This window comes from Lolium perenne, unplaced genomic scaffold (genome assembly GCF_019359855.2).
Source record: "Lolium perenne isolate Kyuss_39 unplaced genomic scaffold, Kyuss_2.0 unplaced28, whole genome shotgun sequence".
Taxonomy (NCBI): domain Eukaryota; kingdom Viridiplantae; phylum Streptophyta; class Magnoliopsida; order Poales; family Poaceae; genus Lolium; species Lolium perenne.
This window is the reverse complement of record NW_027248986.1, coordinates 258,537-274,960: the sequence shown is the minus strand read 5'-3', so window position 1 is coordinate 274,960 and position 16,424 is coordinate 258,537. Positions and strand designations below refer to the sequence as shown.

Genomic DNA, 16,424 nt, shown 5'->3' with positions numbered 1-16,424 from the left:
CGAACACCCGAGAAGAAGGAGACGAATCACCACTGCGCCATGAATCAGAGAAGCATCCTCGCAGCCTCGCTGCTTTATGGACCTCATATGCGGCCCGCCGCGAACGGCAAGGCCCTTCCCGTTGTGGCTCGTCGGCCGGGGCCTGACCCCGAACTTCTCTGACCCCAGCACCGCCACCACCAGTCGACGTCGTCGATGGAGGAGATCGGCACCGCCATCCAGCAACCTCAAACCCTGCACTGAACCCGCTGACTTCTGAAGAACACCGCAGTTGTCGTCAAAAACGACGCCCGACGGCATACCCCTGTACAAACCTCCAGAGCTTCGTGAAGACACCGGAGCAAGCGCCTCCACTGCGGAGAAGAAGCCGGAGGACACACGATGTTGAGTAGATCTTTCATATTGAATCGACTGCCTGCCCTTAATTAGTCAAAACGAAATAGGCCGCTGCAAGAGCTAGTCTATCTATCATTCTATTATATCCCAGTGCCTCCAACGCCCTTGTATGGCAGCATAAAATAGTATCGATCGTTCGATTCCATCCGTTGTTGTGAGCTGCTGCTGCCCGACTCCCAGCTTGATCTGATCTATATATGGTGCGGTGGGAAATAAACCAATATGTGTGTATTCAACCAAAAGTGCGGCAGCGTTTAATTGTCACCACGTCGGTGGTTGGGTTGAAGGTTGGTTGCGGCGTCTTGATTTTACAACGATAGCTCATTTCGGTTAAAGCAAATATTGACATGCCACAGGACATATAAATAAACTTGTGAGCATTCACGAGCACTATGATAAGTTGCCAATTGTGAGACAAGTTACAGTCCGTGCCATTCGTACTTGAGCTTGCACGTCTGCAACCACGGATACTTCGTCTTTCTGAGTGATAGCTGGGAAGGATGGTGTTGTGCAGCTTTCTACGACATGTTATCGTTGCGCGCCTTGTCTTCAGCGCGCCTGCGCTGGCAGCGAGCCAGCGACACAGCGGCTTCTGCGCCAAGGCAATGAAGGCGAGGCAGCGGCTTCCTCACCCACGCCATTGTCATCGTCCTAGTAGTCGTTGCCCTCCATAGGCAAAAGCTAGCCCTTCCAAATGAAGAACCACCACGGCAAGGCTGGCTCCTCGGCGGTAAGAAGCCGCGACAACGCCGGTATGTCCCTGTTGAGCTTGCGCACCATCTTTGGGAGACGAACTGGCCGGTGCCACGGTCGGATGCCAGCCAGCCGGGCTGAGGTTGGTACCTAACCTCCCGCCGCGTGCCGGTGCCTCCCGTGCCTCGTGCGGGATGAGAGCGGCGAAGAGGTCCGGCGCCAGCGGTTCACACTGTCGTCGGGCCTGCACAAAGATTCGGCGTTCGACCTTAACTCCTATAGTTGGATCACGTTCAGAACGTGGGAGTTCGACACGCGTCGCTGAGCGGATTACCTCGACGAAATCGGGTTCTTCAAGCATGAACTCCTGAACTCCCTAACAGACGAGGAGGAGGAGGAGGGCGAGAAGGATGACGAGGAGTAGGCCGATGACGACAACGACAGCAACGACCAGGAGGACGATGGCCTCGATGACGGCGGCGCGGTGTGGGATCCGGAGCATCAGTCGTCGGATCTCACCAAGGACGAGGCCATCCAGCTCGCCATTGACTAGAGCGAGCTCGACCAGCTCACCGAGTGGAACAGCCTCGGCTTCCAGCTTCGCGAGTCGGCGTTGGCACAGGGGACAGCGGTGACCCCTCCGGTGATTCCAGAGCGCCAGGCGTGCGGCTTGTTTGCTGCTCCTCCCGTGGCGTGGGATCTGTGGCTAAAGCCGGCGGCGGCTACCCTTCCTCTTCCTCCTCCCGCGCCGCCGGTATACTATCTGCCGCCACCGACACCGCACAATCCATGGGGGATGACGAAGGTCAGTGACCTCACCGACCATGATTAGACGGTAGTAGATTTCGCTGCATTTATTAGATTTTGTATGTTTATTTACCAACTATGTATCCCTATCTCATCAATAGAAAATAACAAAAAAACAAATGTGTCAGGCCGCTGGAGGCAACCCTGATACAAACGGATTTTGGCGTTCACGACCCAACGCAAAGGGACACACGCGATCATTTTTACCGCGCGAGATCATTTTTACCATCCAAAATATGTCGGGCCAGCGGAGATGCCTTTACCTGGGAACCAAAACAATGGCCGAGTTATAGAGAGACAAGAAACATGCAGAGGTCATGGAAATAGTCAGATTCGCTTTTGATAGCGAGTGTGATCAAGATCAATCAACCTAGTGGAGTATATTCATCATGAGATGGCAGCCAAACGCAGCATCCAGCAGACCCGCGGTTGCTGCTATGCCGCAATTCGTAAGAGAAGCGCGATGATTCTTCTTACGAGCAACGGAGAAGCGCAACGGATCCAATGAGCAGCTAACGAAATAACCTATATAAAATAGATTTTACATATAAAAGTATAATCATTCTGAGTGTTTCGGACACCATTACGGATCCCTATGAGTTTGGGGTGCCTCACATTGAAGAATTTGTCAAGCTTTGGGGTCTCATTTAAGACGTGCACCTCCTCCATGATGTTCCGGACACCATTACTTGAAAGTTCACAAATGATGGAAAATATTCAGCCTCCTCAGCCTACAAGATGCAATTCAAAGGCCTAGTTTCAACCTCCCTAAACTCCATGGTTTGGAAAGTTTGGACGCCTCCAAAGTGCAAATTCTTCGCTTGGTTGATTATGCAAAATAGAGTATGGACGGCGGATAGGCTTTAACGTAGAGATTGAAAAAATTATGGAAATTGTCCTCTATGCAACCAAGTCCAAGAGACGATGGACCACCTCACGTATAAATGTTGCTTTGCCTTGCAAGTTTGGAAAGAGATTCTAACTTGGTGTGGTATTCATGATAGATCCCCGGAATCATGGATCAATGAGCCAAACGTCGATGTGTGGTGGACAAATATTGCCTTACGAAGAGGTCAACATAGGAAAACTTTGGCATCCTTGCTTATGCTCATCTCTTGAGAAGTTTGGAAGGAGTGCAACGCTAGAGTCTTCCGCCACCACCATTCCGCCACAAATGCTATCATCGCCAAGATCAAAGATGAAGCTCGGGCTTGGTGCTTGGCCGGTGCTAAGGAATTGTGCAATGTAATACCGGAAGAGTAGGCTTTTGATAAAGTTCTAGGGCATGTCCTAGGCATTTGTTATAAAACTCTAAACTTCTTCTCTATTAATGAAAAAGGAAAATCTTTTACCTCGTTTCAAAAAATTCTGAGTGTTTCATATTTTCCAAAATAAAGCACGAAACCCTAAACACAGACTCTGATTTGTACTTTACCTTTTTATCACAATCCTTATCAACCACCTTACAAATTTGTGATATTAATAGGGAGCTGTTATTAGAAACCAAATGAACCAATCGCCACACAATTTTTGCGAAGGGAGAAACAATAAAAAAGATGTTAAATTGATTCGTCTTGATCACAAAAAAATATTTTTGCTCCCTTGCCAATTTATTTTTGCCAAATTATCTTTAGTAAGAAAAACTTGTCGATGCAAGAACCAAATAAAAAATTTAATCTTAAGTGATACTTTAATTTTCAAAATGTATTTGTGAAGGAATCGAATATGATCATTCATTTTTTCTGAAATGGGGGCATCGCCTCAACCTCTGTATCGAAACGATGCACGCAACTTTATTTTATCGCAACATTCAAAGTATCAGTTTTACAACTCAAGCATCATACAACGTGGCATAAAAAAATGAGCCATTTTAAACATAAAAACATAAAGCACAAGTAGCCTCTATGCATCTTATACGTCCAGAATGTTGTCATCCATCCGAGCTGAAGATAGCTATTGCCTATTACCACCGCCATCAGACGATTTCATCCAGTATCCATAGGTTCAAACTGCTCCACAGGTAGAAGATAAGACCACATATAAAAAGAAAATCTACATACAATGATTTAACCAAAAACTTACCATATGTGGTTAACTTTCAAACAAAAACAATTGGCGGTTTGGACAAGTGAACATTCATGAGTCACCTACATATATAGCGAATCCATCTTCCTCCCTGTTGCCCGTAATCGCCAGCCTAACACCTATGTTTCATGGCACTTGAGCCATAACACTAGCAAACAGAACCTGGGTGTTTGTGAACCCACTTTTTAAAAAGTGGGTTTGTGATGTCAAAACATGTTTCAAAAATCAAAACATAAAATGATTGCAAAGATGATCTCAAACGTGTGCTCTGGCAAAAAAGTGAAATTTTACAGAGCTATATAGCAGTACATATGTGACGTATTTTGTCTTTTTTAGATTCTGAAATAAAAAAGTGGTTTCTCCGCGAAAACTTTCTACGCACACATGGAACATGCATACGTACCCCGATATTTTTATTTCAGAATTTTTTCACATTTCGAAAATGCATTTCCAACCTGGGTTCACGTGCACCCAGGTTCAACTGGGGATTTTCCATTTTATTTGCACTATATTATATAGGGAAGGACGTAGTTTGAGTTTTATTAATAAAGACCGTGTGCATGCAGAGGCTGGGGTGATATCCCCTTTTCAAAAAAAAAAGAGGTAAGGATGTTGTTGGGCAAGAGGACGTGTTCCCTAGCCACGTATCTTCAAAAATATGAATGGGTCTACATAAAAAAAATGTGTCTAGCTAGACAAAGTTGTGTAAAAGAAGTTTTCACATATTTTCAGATTTGATCGAGCGATATGCTTGATGAGCAACCCAAACCAACAAACAAACGATATTTTCAGATTTGCGAAAGGACCTCACTCCCGTGTGTGTGAGGCTGGTAGCTACATGGTTAAATTTTTCTTCAAACATTACTAGACACTATAATCACTCCTCACAGGTTGCAACTAATAGATCGACAGAGTACGTAGCCCCTGCCGCGGTGCTCTCTTTCTTGTCCAGCGAGCCTCCTGCAATACGTGGCGTGAACTAATCTGCGGAGCTGTAGTACTCATCTGCTCTAGACCACCTGTTGACAACTCTCCGTGACAGGGTATGACGATAATTTAGTTGATCTCCTCCCACGAACTCAATGCGATCACGCTCGGCAGCAAGACCCGATTTTGGATCCAGCTCTGCATCACAATATGACATCATATGGCGCTTGCAAAACTGCGGCCCATCTCCGGCATGGCAACTGGCTGCACTTCACAACGACATACCGGCGAGACCTTGTATCGCCCTGTGGAAACATTCCTGGCAGCCTCTCACAGAAGACGAGCTTTTGCAAGTGTACCAGCGCTAGTAGGCATGGCTGAATAGACCGTATGCAGGATGGATTTAGCAGTGCCTTATTTCTCGATGCCTCACACTCTCATTAACGTTACCTCTATATGTTTCAACATTTTCATGTATTCCTTCGCTGTTACTGATCGGAAACAAAAGGCAAGGATGGAGTGGTGTTTATATAGAGGTAAACTTAGGGACGAGCTGCTGTAACATGGCGCGTGCCCCATAAAAACTTCTCCTTTCAGATTTCAAGAAGGCCCTCACTCACGTGCATGTAAAAGATTGGGGCGATCCCAATGCTCCACTAAGGTTTATATCTAAAATTCCCCGGATTGATACGGATCAGCTCATTCTTCCTCTTCCTCTCTCGCTCTCTCTTCGCTACATTACCTTGAGAGTCTTATCACGCTCCCGGGCGCTCCTCCGACTCAACTCCGGCGGCGGCGTCATCTGGAGACGAGAAGGAGGGGATGCTTGGAGTGTACATAGTAGTAGTAAGTCTTGGGCTCTATGCCCAGTAGTTGAAGCGGTGCTTGGGATTTCTTCAGCCAGATCTGGAGTGTTCTAGGTTTCTTCCTTTTGCTTCTATTGCTCCTCTGGTCGGAGCATGACGCAGAGGGATGGAACACCGCATCCCAAATAAAGTAGAGGTTGATGATCACTTTGTAGTGAGAGGATGCTGCGTAGTGAAGCTTTTCCTGGCCAGCCATGGTGGCGAGGGGGAGAGGCGGTGCGACGTGGTCTATTGTGCGTTGGAGCTAGTCCTGGCCGGCCATGGAGGCGAGGGGGGGAAGCAAAGCAGCTCATCACTCTCTTCATCGACAAGGTGGTGGTTCAAGGTCATGGTGTCCCTGGATGCTTCTGTTTCCCTCCATTTTGGTAGCCATGGTGGTGACAAAGATTTGGAGGCGGCAGGATCTACAGGCACTGGAGAAGACGGCGAAGCTCTTCGCGCGGATGCTCCCAAGCGACGGCAACTGATGCCGTTGCTATCTTTGGCCGACGGGGCCACACCACACCTCTTGAGTTCTTACTCAGAGGATATCTCTTCCTCCAGCGTCGGAGGATCTTCTGGCTTCAGCACGACGCATAACACCGCCTCCTCACGAAGTGGTTTCGTCCCCGGTGACATAGGCATCCCGAATGGGCCTGCTAAAGAAGGTACCCGGGGATTACTGAAGACCCATGACCCGAAGATTGTAAAGTCCGGAAGTCCAACAAAGCGTCGATATGGAAGATGGAGATAGATTAGGAATAAAGAGATCTGTAATTGTACGAGACGAACTCAAAAAGTCTCTCGTTACTTTGTAACTTGTACGATACGAAAACCTCGGCTCCACCTCCTATTTAAGGGGGAGCCAAGGGAGAAAGAAAGGATCGAATCATTATCAACACAAACCCTAGTTTTTAGCAGTCGAGCACCTTTTCGGCTGAAACCTTCCAGATCTACTTGCCCTCTACTTTCCGCGAAACCCTAGTCTACAATCTGTAGGCATTGATAAGTTAATACCTTGTCACCCGGAGTGGAGATGGTGGCCGATGCTGCAAGGTCAACAATGACATCAGCAGAGAAGGATCTGATCGCGTTCCCAGATGTTTTGTGAGGTCCTTTTTGCAAAAAACAAGGACTGTATTGTAATTTTTACATTTCTTTGAGTCCTGCTTGTATATGTAACCTGCCGAGTTGAATGAAGCTTCGGGTCCCTCTAGACCCTTCTCGTTCAAAAAAAAATCTAAAAATCTAAAATTCCCATGTGACTTTTTGCTAAGGTTGGAGGGCTGATACGTTGCAAACGTATCTATAATTTTTTATGTTTCATACTTGTTTTACACCAATTTTTATATGTTTTATTTACACTTCGTGGCATATTTATGCATTTTCTGGAATTCCTGTTTTCTGCTGTTTTTGTATTTCAGAAAAGTTGTACAGGAAATATTCTCGGAATTGAACAAAACGAAATGCGAAGTTCCTATTTTACTGTCACGAAGATGGAGTCCAGAGGGGAGACGGAGAAGAGCCAGGAGGTGGCCACACCACCCCTAGACGCGGCCCACCCCCTGGTCGCGCCTAGGTATGGTGTGGGCCCCTCGGGCGTCCACCGACCTCGCACTTCCGCATATATATTCATCTATTCGTGAAAACCCTAAACACCCGAGCCTCCATCCACAAAAAGTTTCGTAGCCGCCGCCATCGTCGACCTTAGCTCGGGAGGGTTCTGAACCTCTTCCCGGCACCCTGCCGGAGAGGAAGATCATCACCGGAGGCCTCTTCATCACCGTATTGCCGACCTCTGGTGCATGCTCTTCTCCTCTCCTCGCAGCACCAGGATCACCACTCCTCGCCTTCCTTGTTATTCTGGTCACTTAGGAGATCTGGTTGGAGCGTAATTGAGGCACTTTTTTTTTTCGAGGTTGGTAATTGAGGCACTTTCAAGCAGAAGATCATGCCAATTAAGAATATGGTGCTAGTCATTCGAAGATTGCTGGAGTTCTGGCACCTTGCCGGTGTAAAGACGCCGAGCTGTTGAGTTGCTCCTTTTGGAAACCCTTCTTTTTTTAGAGAAAGAAAGCCTAAGCTTTATTTGGGCATCTCCCCAGAGCAAAGCTCTGTTTACATCACAGGACCACCCGATACTCGCTAGCTCATGAGCTGGCCTGTTAAACTCACGCTTACAGAACACAGTATCACAAGAAGTAAACGTAGTACTAATCTGAAATTTCAGCTCATCGATGATCACTCCTAACGGAGACACATCAGCTTCACGTCGATTCAACGCCGACATCAGCAATTGCGAATCCGTCTCCAGGACAATGTGGACAGCTCCAAGATATTCAGCTAGCCTGACAGCTTGGACCACCGCACTGAGTTCTGCATGGAAGGCATCAGAAACATGCTCACTCCGGCCAGCATTTGCCGCCACAACTTTGCCCCGATGATCTCGAGCCACAACGCCCCAACCTGCATGGTCGTGTCCCATGGTGAAAGCTCCACCGATATTGAATTTAAAAATATCTTCCGTAGGTGCAATCCAAGTGGTGTGTTCACAAGTTTTGTCTTTTTCCTTCTTGCCTAGAATCTCCATGTATTCAGCCACATAGCACCGTGTTTGATGCGCAACGGCTGCAGCTTCGAGAATTTTATCACCCTATCTAAGCTTATTGCGGTTACACCACCAGAGCCACCAAAGAGGCAAAATTAGCACTCGTGTTTCCACCAGAGCTTTCCAAACAATGTCCAAAGCGTGCAAAACTGAATTCGACATGACCAACTCTCTTCTTACATCCTCCAGACCAAGTCCTCGCCACACTTCCTTCACATAATCACACTTGATAAAGAGGTGTTCCCCTTCTTCCACATCACCATTACAGAATAGACATTTGACATTGTCTATCTCTACACCGCCTCTCCGCAAATTTGGCAGTACAGCAAGAGAATTATGAGATACCGTCCAGACAAACATCTTTATTTTTGGCGAACATGATCTTCCATATGCGACGCCAATAATCATCTCCACCCCTATTCAGATTACTTACATGAGAGCTACTGCCAGACCGACCACCCCTTTGTTCATTCTCAACAAGTTGGCCCTGTAATTTGTAGGCTTGCTTCACCGAGTGCATACCTTTGAAAACCCTTTGAGAGGAATGGGCAAATTAGTTTGTTCTTTCCTCTTCTCCATGTCGTTTTTGTTTTTTACTTGAAACCACCTATTGGTGGTCTGCAAACTCTTTATCCATGCTTGATAGGAAAATCCAGCTTCGTGCTGGATCTTTTAACAAGAAAAAATGTATTCAGCCTTCTGCAGGCTACAGTGGTGCTATGTGTACAGCATAATCACAATCAAAATCACAATTGTGCTTGTAAATCGCCAATGTTTTCAACATTGATACGTCTTAGCACTCAGAAATCATGATGGTGCCTCATCGTGACATATTAAGTTTCCTAGAGGCCACAAAAAGAGATCGACTACCCTTTACAAGCGATGGGAAAGTTTGAGCAGCACACCACACACGCTTCCAGCTCAGCCTCGAATGCACTCATGGTTGATTAGGAATGAGGACACGCCATGATGAGCAAGTCTGTGATATTGAATAAACCACCTGCCGCAAGTCAAAAAGAAATAACCGCGTGGCTAGCTGCAACAGCGAATGCATCTAGTATATCCATCTATTCTTCTATATCCCAGTGCCTCCAACGCCCATGTATGGCACTTGGCAGCATACAATGGCGCATAAATTGTTCAATTCCATCAGCTGTCGCGTGCTGCTACTGCTGCCCCTGCTGGCTGACCTGAACTGCAGTGTGGTGGGTAACCAACATGTATATATGGTTTTATTGCAGGAAAGAAAAATGTTGTAGCATTTTATGGTCACCATGTCGGTGGTTAGGTTGAAGGTTGCTAAGACGCTTTGATTGTGCAACGATAGCCATTTCGGTCTATGGCGAATCTTTACATGCCACATGACATATTAAAGTTGTGAGCATTCACGAGCACCGGGATAAGGTGCCCATTGCCCCTCTATCAGAAACATATCGTTCTTACATGAGGAACACTGGTCAAGACACCGAGGGATATGACATATCCAGAGGTCATGGGAAAAATTAGATTGGCACTGATCAGCAAGTGTGATCAATCAGTATATCGATAATGTACAAAATCGCTGCTCTAAACTGAAAGCCCTTCAGGGTTGTGCGCCTCAATGTCAACATGTCTGATTCCAGGTACTATCTTCTGTATCTCTGACTCCAGCCGATCCACTTCATATCCCAGAGCATCCACGACACCCTCACCTGTACAAGCAGTGTGGCTTGTCAGACCAAGAAGATAACAAGCACACAACTTGTTTTACAAGAGCAACATATCACATACCATAGTTGGCCATGACCCTTCGTAACTCTGCATCATCCTTATTCAACGAAGCCTCCCGAAACTGTAACAATGAAACAATAAGTTGTGTAGAAAAGCTATCCTTGGATTTACTGAGATTGCTGACCAAGAGAGATGTCTGAAAAAAGGAAGAATGACCACAGTGCAAAGATGCAAACTCGTGAATCTTTGGGTACAGATCCTACTTTCATCTAGACCTTAATTCTTTTCTGTGGAGGGTTGTTGAGATGCTTACATGCGACGTGCACACAGTTTTACATCGAAATCAGAGTATGCACTTGATATTTCCCCATCGAAATCATTGTTGTTGAGTTCTGTTAACATCACTGTATCGAACAAGCCACTAAGCAACAATTGGATGACTGATTGCTGACAATCTAACCATAGTTCAACTATACTAGCCAGAAGAGCAATTGAGCGACTACCTACAAGTTCAATTGAGCAATGGCTTCTAAGACAGATAAGCAGATAATTTAAATTACTCACAAGAGTAACAGACAATAACATTACCCATAAAGGACAGCAACCACAAACTATAACTACATTACTTTAAAGTAGAAAAAAAAGACACCTGTTTTGCCCATACTCCACGTCCAGTCCTTTTCATATAATTTTGCACCAAGACTACTCCATTGAAATCTGCGGGATGATTAAGTCAATATATTGTTAAGACAAGACAAGATCAGAAAGGGAAGACAACATACAGAAAGCAAGTATAGATGAGCTCTACAGATTAGCTATTTTCAATGGGAGGAGTCAAACAGATTAGCAAATTGTGGGGGATACAACTTTACAAAATCATTCATAATGCATAAATGATTTGCGTGCCAGAATGTTTGTTTTTGTTTCGCAATAAAGAACGCATGCAGTAGTTTGGCACCCTCTTAGTATTTGCTGACACTCTGCCACTGCCCCACCCAATAAATTATGAGTTCATCAACTGATTCGGTGCCTACTGCCACCAAGTCATATAGTTAGCTTACTGAAGAGTCTTCCTTCTTAATAGTAATTTTAAAGCAATAGCTTCAAGATGAAAAGGTTAATATATTGTATGACCTTCATTGCAGATGGATAAAATCAACTCGATTATTTGCAGACTAAAATCCAGTTCATCAAACAGAAACAACTTAGGTTAACTAAAAAAAGTGGTCCGTAATTAATTAAATTCCAGAAAGGACACGCACTAGACTAAGGAGTAATGGTCCAAGTTATCAAATAAAAACAAACAAAGGTTAACCAAAAAGAGTGCTCCATAATTATTAACTTAAAAAAGAGAGACATAGTAGACTAAGGAACGGTGGATAGAACTGCAACTAACACCTCGATCTGGAACTGCCTTGTCATCACAAGTATGAACTAAAAGTGCAAATAAAATAGAATAACCGCAAGCTGGAATACGGCACATGATAAGAGTTATACCAATTTCTGCTTTGAATCTAAAAAATCCTGGTCCGATCACCTCACTTTTGCAATCATAAAGAGAATCTACAACCTGCGAGATGCAATACCGTCAGCTTCATAACATAGCTGCTAAAACATTGTATGAAATTAGATCAATCTGGAAGTTACCGGATCAGATTTCAAAAATTCAAGAACCCGCTGCATATCATGATCATCGATGGCCCTGCCAATTAAAGCATGTCGGTTCCTCTGAATGAGAAAAATCGCAACCTACAAAGATAGCACAATTATTGAATCTTGCTCTGAAACAGGAAGTGGGTAGGAATGAACAAAGAGAAGCAAATCCTAAACAAACCATCAGCGGACCAAACATAACCCAGATGAAAACATATATTGTGGTCTGGATTTTTGCAGAAACCATCTGTGTGAAAACGTTGGGTATACAGGCATAGAGCCATATTCAGTTCCCATAGTATTTAGTGAAAATATTGATTGGTCCAAGCTGGTCAGCAGCCATTATACTAGTTTATTTATAGTTATGTATGAAAAAACAGGAAGTGGTGGTTTTAACACTTGTAAGTTTACGTTTTAGTGAAACTGGTTGTAGTTATCCTAGTTTTATCCCATACTAAAACTAAACAAACAAGGTTTTATAATGATCAGCTAACATACAAGGTATTATACTAGTTTGTCTTCTTCACGGGTAATAAATAGCAAGTGTTGCCTGATAGTATCAGCTATCCCTACTTTACCAATGAGCATGGATAGCATCTACAACTTCACTTAAAAAAAAGAATATGTGAGACCAAGTAATACAGAAAAACTGAATAAACCAGCAATCAAATAGAAGTATGCACCTCTTACAAGATAAAAGTTAAGTAAAACATACTTCAGACTTCACACAATCAGCAAGAAATATACATCAAGAAACATACTGCCAGAATAGCAGATGAGCAGTAGCAGTAATAAATAAATCGTTCTTGCCGCTTCAACAATCACAGATCTGTAACGCATGCAGTCCATGCAACGTGCCACTTCAACATATAGCACACGTTACTAGTCTGACACTTATGTAACTGACACTTTTTTTTATCTGGCACACTGATGAACATAGCATCATTGCCACTTTATTGCATAATTGGACAGACCATAGTACTCCCTCCGTCCCAAAATGTAAGGCGTCTAAGGATTAGTTAAAAGTCAACTTTTTTTAAGTTTGACCAAGTTTATACACAAAAATATAAACATTTACAGTACTGAATCAACATGAATAGATTCATCATAAAATATATTTTCTTAATATGTCCATTCGATATTGTAGATTTAAATATATTTTTTAAAATATTTGGTCAAAGTTAGTAAAGTTTGACTTTTGACCAGTCCTTAGATGCCTTACATTTTGGGACGGAGGGAGTATATAAAGTAACAGCAGAGAATCATGTGGCTATAGATAGAAGCTGAGAACTGGAAAAGACAAGAGGCTAACGGGTCATAAAAATACGAAAGAGATGAGAAAATGCTACAATCTGAGTATATGCAATAACAAAGATAATTCACTAAGAAAATATAATTGAGTAGAGTTCAAATGGAGGAATATGTAGCTTTCCTTCAACACTAAAACATGACGATATCAATCTGTTTCAGATTCTCATGATAATTTGTAAGGAAAAGTTAGCAAAATTGTCAGAACCAGAAAGCTTCAATTCAAGCACAGTGGAAAATAGTACTCCCTCCAATCCTAAAAAAGTGTTGGAATCCTAATGCAAATTACGTTTTACCATTAAGCCCTCCTGAATTCACAAAAATGCAGCACGATTCCTTCAAATCTCTCTGGAAACACCACGTGAATGCACACAACGCGCGAGCATGCAGGAATCTCACGTCATTATCTGGGAATCGCTAGTCTCAACCCATGCAGCTGCAGCATGCAGGGAATCGCGGGGAGCGGCTCACTTGTCCGGGGTTTTTTTTTGTATAATGGCCACTTCCGACGCTTTTTCGGATCAGAGGGAGTACAAAAAACATTTGTATGAAAAGAATCATAAGCCAACGGAAGCAAAAGGAATATGAACCGGCGAAAACTAGCATACCATTCCAAGTAAGTTACCAACAATGATGGAACCAATTGGATCATATATAGGGTTTCCAGTCATTTGAACAGCCACCAAAGATGCTCCTGCAATAGCAAGACCTGTAACAGCAGCACCATCCTGTCGGACAATATTGGGATATGAGAACGAAACCAAGGAAGTTAAGATAAGGAATAAGTGGTAAATGAACAAGAAATATGATTAAGATAGCAATAGATGCAAGTTCAGTACTTCAGTTGCAGAAAGTGATTGGACTACAAGAGAAAAGGTGTTAAGGTGGTTTAGAACTCATTACTCACTTCAGTCATAACAGCAACTGAAGTTGGATCATGACCACGCCAGATGTAGTCTCTGATGCTCATTCCTTCTGCTGCTGCACCTTTCTTAACAGCTTTTATAGCAACAAGAAGTGAAGCACCTAAATAGACAACAGGATTACTCAACTACAACCACATAACAAAATACTACTAAAATAAATAAAGAAAACAAGTGTTCGTGTATAACACCTTCAATTAGAATCGACCCGCCAATCACTAATGCAGCATAATTGATGTTTTCAGGAGTCTGTGAAATAAAAGTAGATATGAACACTGTGCTTGGGGATAACATTCGATAATAAAATGGAATGCATATGCAAAATCTTCTATTGAGTTAAAGGAAACATTGGCATCATACTTGAGTACTCCATAAGTTCTGAACTCCATGCACAATAGTAGCACCTGAACCCAAGCAAAATATTCCAACCGCAGATATCAAGGACCATACAAATCGTTCTTTTGAATAACCGTAGCTGCAAAAGAGAATAAGCTATGGTAAGCAATCATTGAGTCAAGACATAGGGATTCGCTACTATTTATGGCATATATCAGGTAGCCTTGTTACTGGATCTCTAGTGACTACTACTATTTATGATGTAATGATAAAACCAGGGTTATATACAATAGTCAATTCAAAGAAATTTTACTTCCACAAAAAATGACTGGACTTCTTGATAAAAAGAATTATTGGCTTATCAAAGTGAGGAAAATGCAGTAAGAAACGCAGATATTTGTTAACAAAGCATGCACTGCAATTTGAAAAGTTATACATACGGGTGTAGAGCATCTGGAGCACGTCTTGAACTTCTCAAACCATATGCAAGAAGAGCCTGAAGTTTGATAGGCAGTTAGTTCCTGGGACTGATATTTCACTCCATATCAAGAAATAGACAGTAAAGAAAAATAACCACCAAATTAGGTTGCAAAGTGTTAAGTTACCTGATTAGCAAAGTCTGCAACTGAATGCACTAGCTCAGCTAGCATAACATGACTAGATGTTGAAAACCAGACACCAAACTTTAGCGTGAAGACAAGGAAGTTACACAAAAGTGCCGTGTTAACCGCTCGATGGCTGAAAACCAAACCAATAGCAGTTGCATGAAACGAAATGTATATTAATACAGAAACCTTGTGGAATAATTCGAGAATGCAACGATAAAATAACGGTCAATAAAACTGCCAATGTAGTTTAAAATAAGTAATATGATAATACCCTTAATAATGTGCAGTGTGTGTTTCGTAGAGAGAGAGAGAGAGAGAGCATCACAATTCATACTTGACCAGATATGAAAAGCTATTCACAGAAGGCCTTGTTACTCATTTAATTGGAGGAATAAGTTTCATCTGTCCTCCAATAAAGATGAGGTACATATTCTACAATCTTTTGCTCTCAACCTTAGATAACCTCGTCACATCCATTACTCTTCCAACTTTACAAATGGAATAACATTTCTGTCCTATCACAATGTAGAGGCAATAGCATTTTTGTCCCATCATAGCACATAAGCATATATTCGAAGAGCATTAAAAGTGGCTCCTTAACGTAAGGAACGCAATGCCAAAACACGCAAAGTCATCAATTGATTTATATCACTGTGCGTGCCAATTATATGCAGCTTATTTTCAGAACAAAAGGGGGGACATCTGAATTAATGTACCTGTGCTCATCGTCGAAGTGTGTCTGCTTCTTGCTCTTGGCGACACGCAAAGAATAACCTGCGCACCAACAACAGCAGCAGCAACAGAAAACGTAAGATGCCTGAGAACCCCCGGAACGAGGAGACGAGCAAGGGGCGCTGTTCTTACTGCGGGAGATGGTGAGCAGGGCAGGAGGCGCGTCCGCGAGAGCGCCCCGGGGCGGTGACGCTGCCGGGGGTAGCGTCCGCCAGCCTCGGAGGCCGAGGAGGCCGGATGCGGAGGTGAGGAGCGGGCGAGGCGAGAATGGGGGAGACGGGGGCCGGTCGTCGCGGTCGTGGTCGCGGCAGAGGAAGTGGAGTGGGGAGGGGGAGGGGAGGAGGGGGCGGGAGGAGGGCGAGAGGAGGCGGAGGCGGATGGCGGCGGCGGCGCCTGCGAGAGGGCGGCGCATTTAGGGCCGCCGGTGGTGGTGTTGGTGGTGCTGCCGCGGGCGTGGCGCAGCTTCCATTCGGGGGAAAGCGATAGAAGAACCGAAAGAGCAAAGGAGGGTCCGTGGGCTGTAGCGTGCTGGACCGGGCTCGCCATTGGGAGTGGAATCTGTTTAGGGTTGGCATCTTGTATGTTGGGTTCTTATTTTTTTGTTTTTTATGTTTATATGAATATTTACCTTCATCTTCATTCAATTCGGCAATGGGGCCCATTCCCCGATCCCCGGTGGTTAATTCACCTATTAGGGGATGATTTTGGTTAGTACTTCATCCCCGTGGGGGTCTTATTGGAGGCAAAATCTCCCCATTAGGCAAGGTGGGGATGGGTATGTGTTACCACTATC

The 16,424-nt window shown here is 44.0% G+C and overlaps 1 protein-coding gene across 1 annotated transcript; it reads right to left on the bottom strand.

Annotated features, from left to right (window-relative positions):
- Nucleotides 1-9,728: 9,728 nt before the first annotated feature.
- On the bottom strand, nt 9,729-16,108 carry LOC127334208 (metal tolerance protein C4). The gene is made up of 13 exons (XM_051360628.1): nt 15,764-16,108; nt 15,616-15,673; nt 14,897-15,029; nt 14,732-14,787; nt 14,316-14,430; nt 14,147-14,204; nt 13,940-14,058; nt 13,641-13,760; nt 11,719-11,820; nt 11,569-11,641; nt 10,721-10,788; nt 10,132-10,192; nt 9,729-10,052 (listed from the first exon to the last, which is right to left on the bottom strand). The coding sequence occupies exons 1-13, from the start codon at nt 16,041-16,043 to the stop codon at nt 9,928-9,930; spliced, it is 1,368 nt and encodes a 455-aa protein (XP_051216588.1). The 5' UTR covers nt 16,044-16,108; the 3' UTR covers nt 9,729-9,927.
- Between the last annotated feature and the right edge of the window lie 316 nt (nt 16,109-16,424).

What these genes read in the sequence shown, in the direction of transcription:
- LOC127334208 (XM_051360628.1), bottom strand. Translation starts at nt 16,043, where the DNA reads ATGCGCCGCCCTCTCGCAGGCGCCGCCGCCGCCATCCGCCTCCGCCTC. An exon ending in CACTTCGACGATGAGCACAG is followed by an intron (nt 15,030 to 15,615) that starts GTACATTAATTC and finishes TTTGGTTTTCAG; the next exon opens with CCATCGAGCGGTTAACACGG. An exon ending in AATTTTTGAAATCTGATCCG is followed by an intron (nt 11,642 to 11,718) that starts GTAACTTCCAGA and finishes TGCATCTCGCAG; the next exon opens with GTTGTAGATTCTCTTTATGA.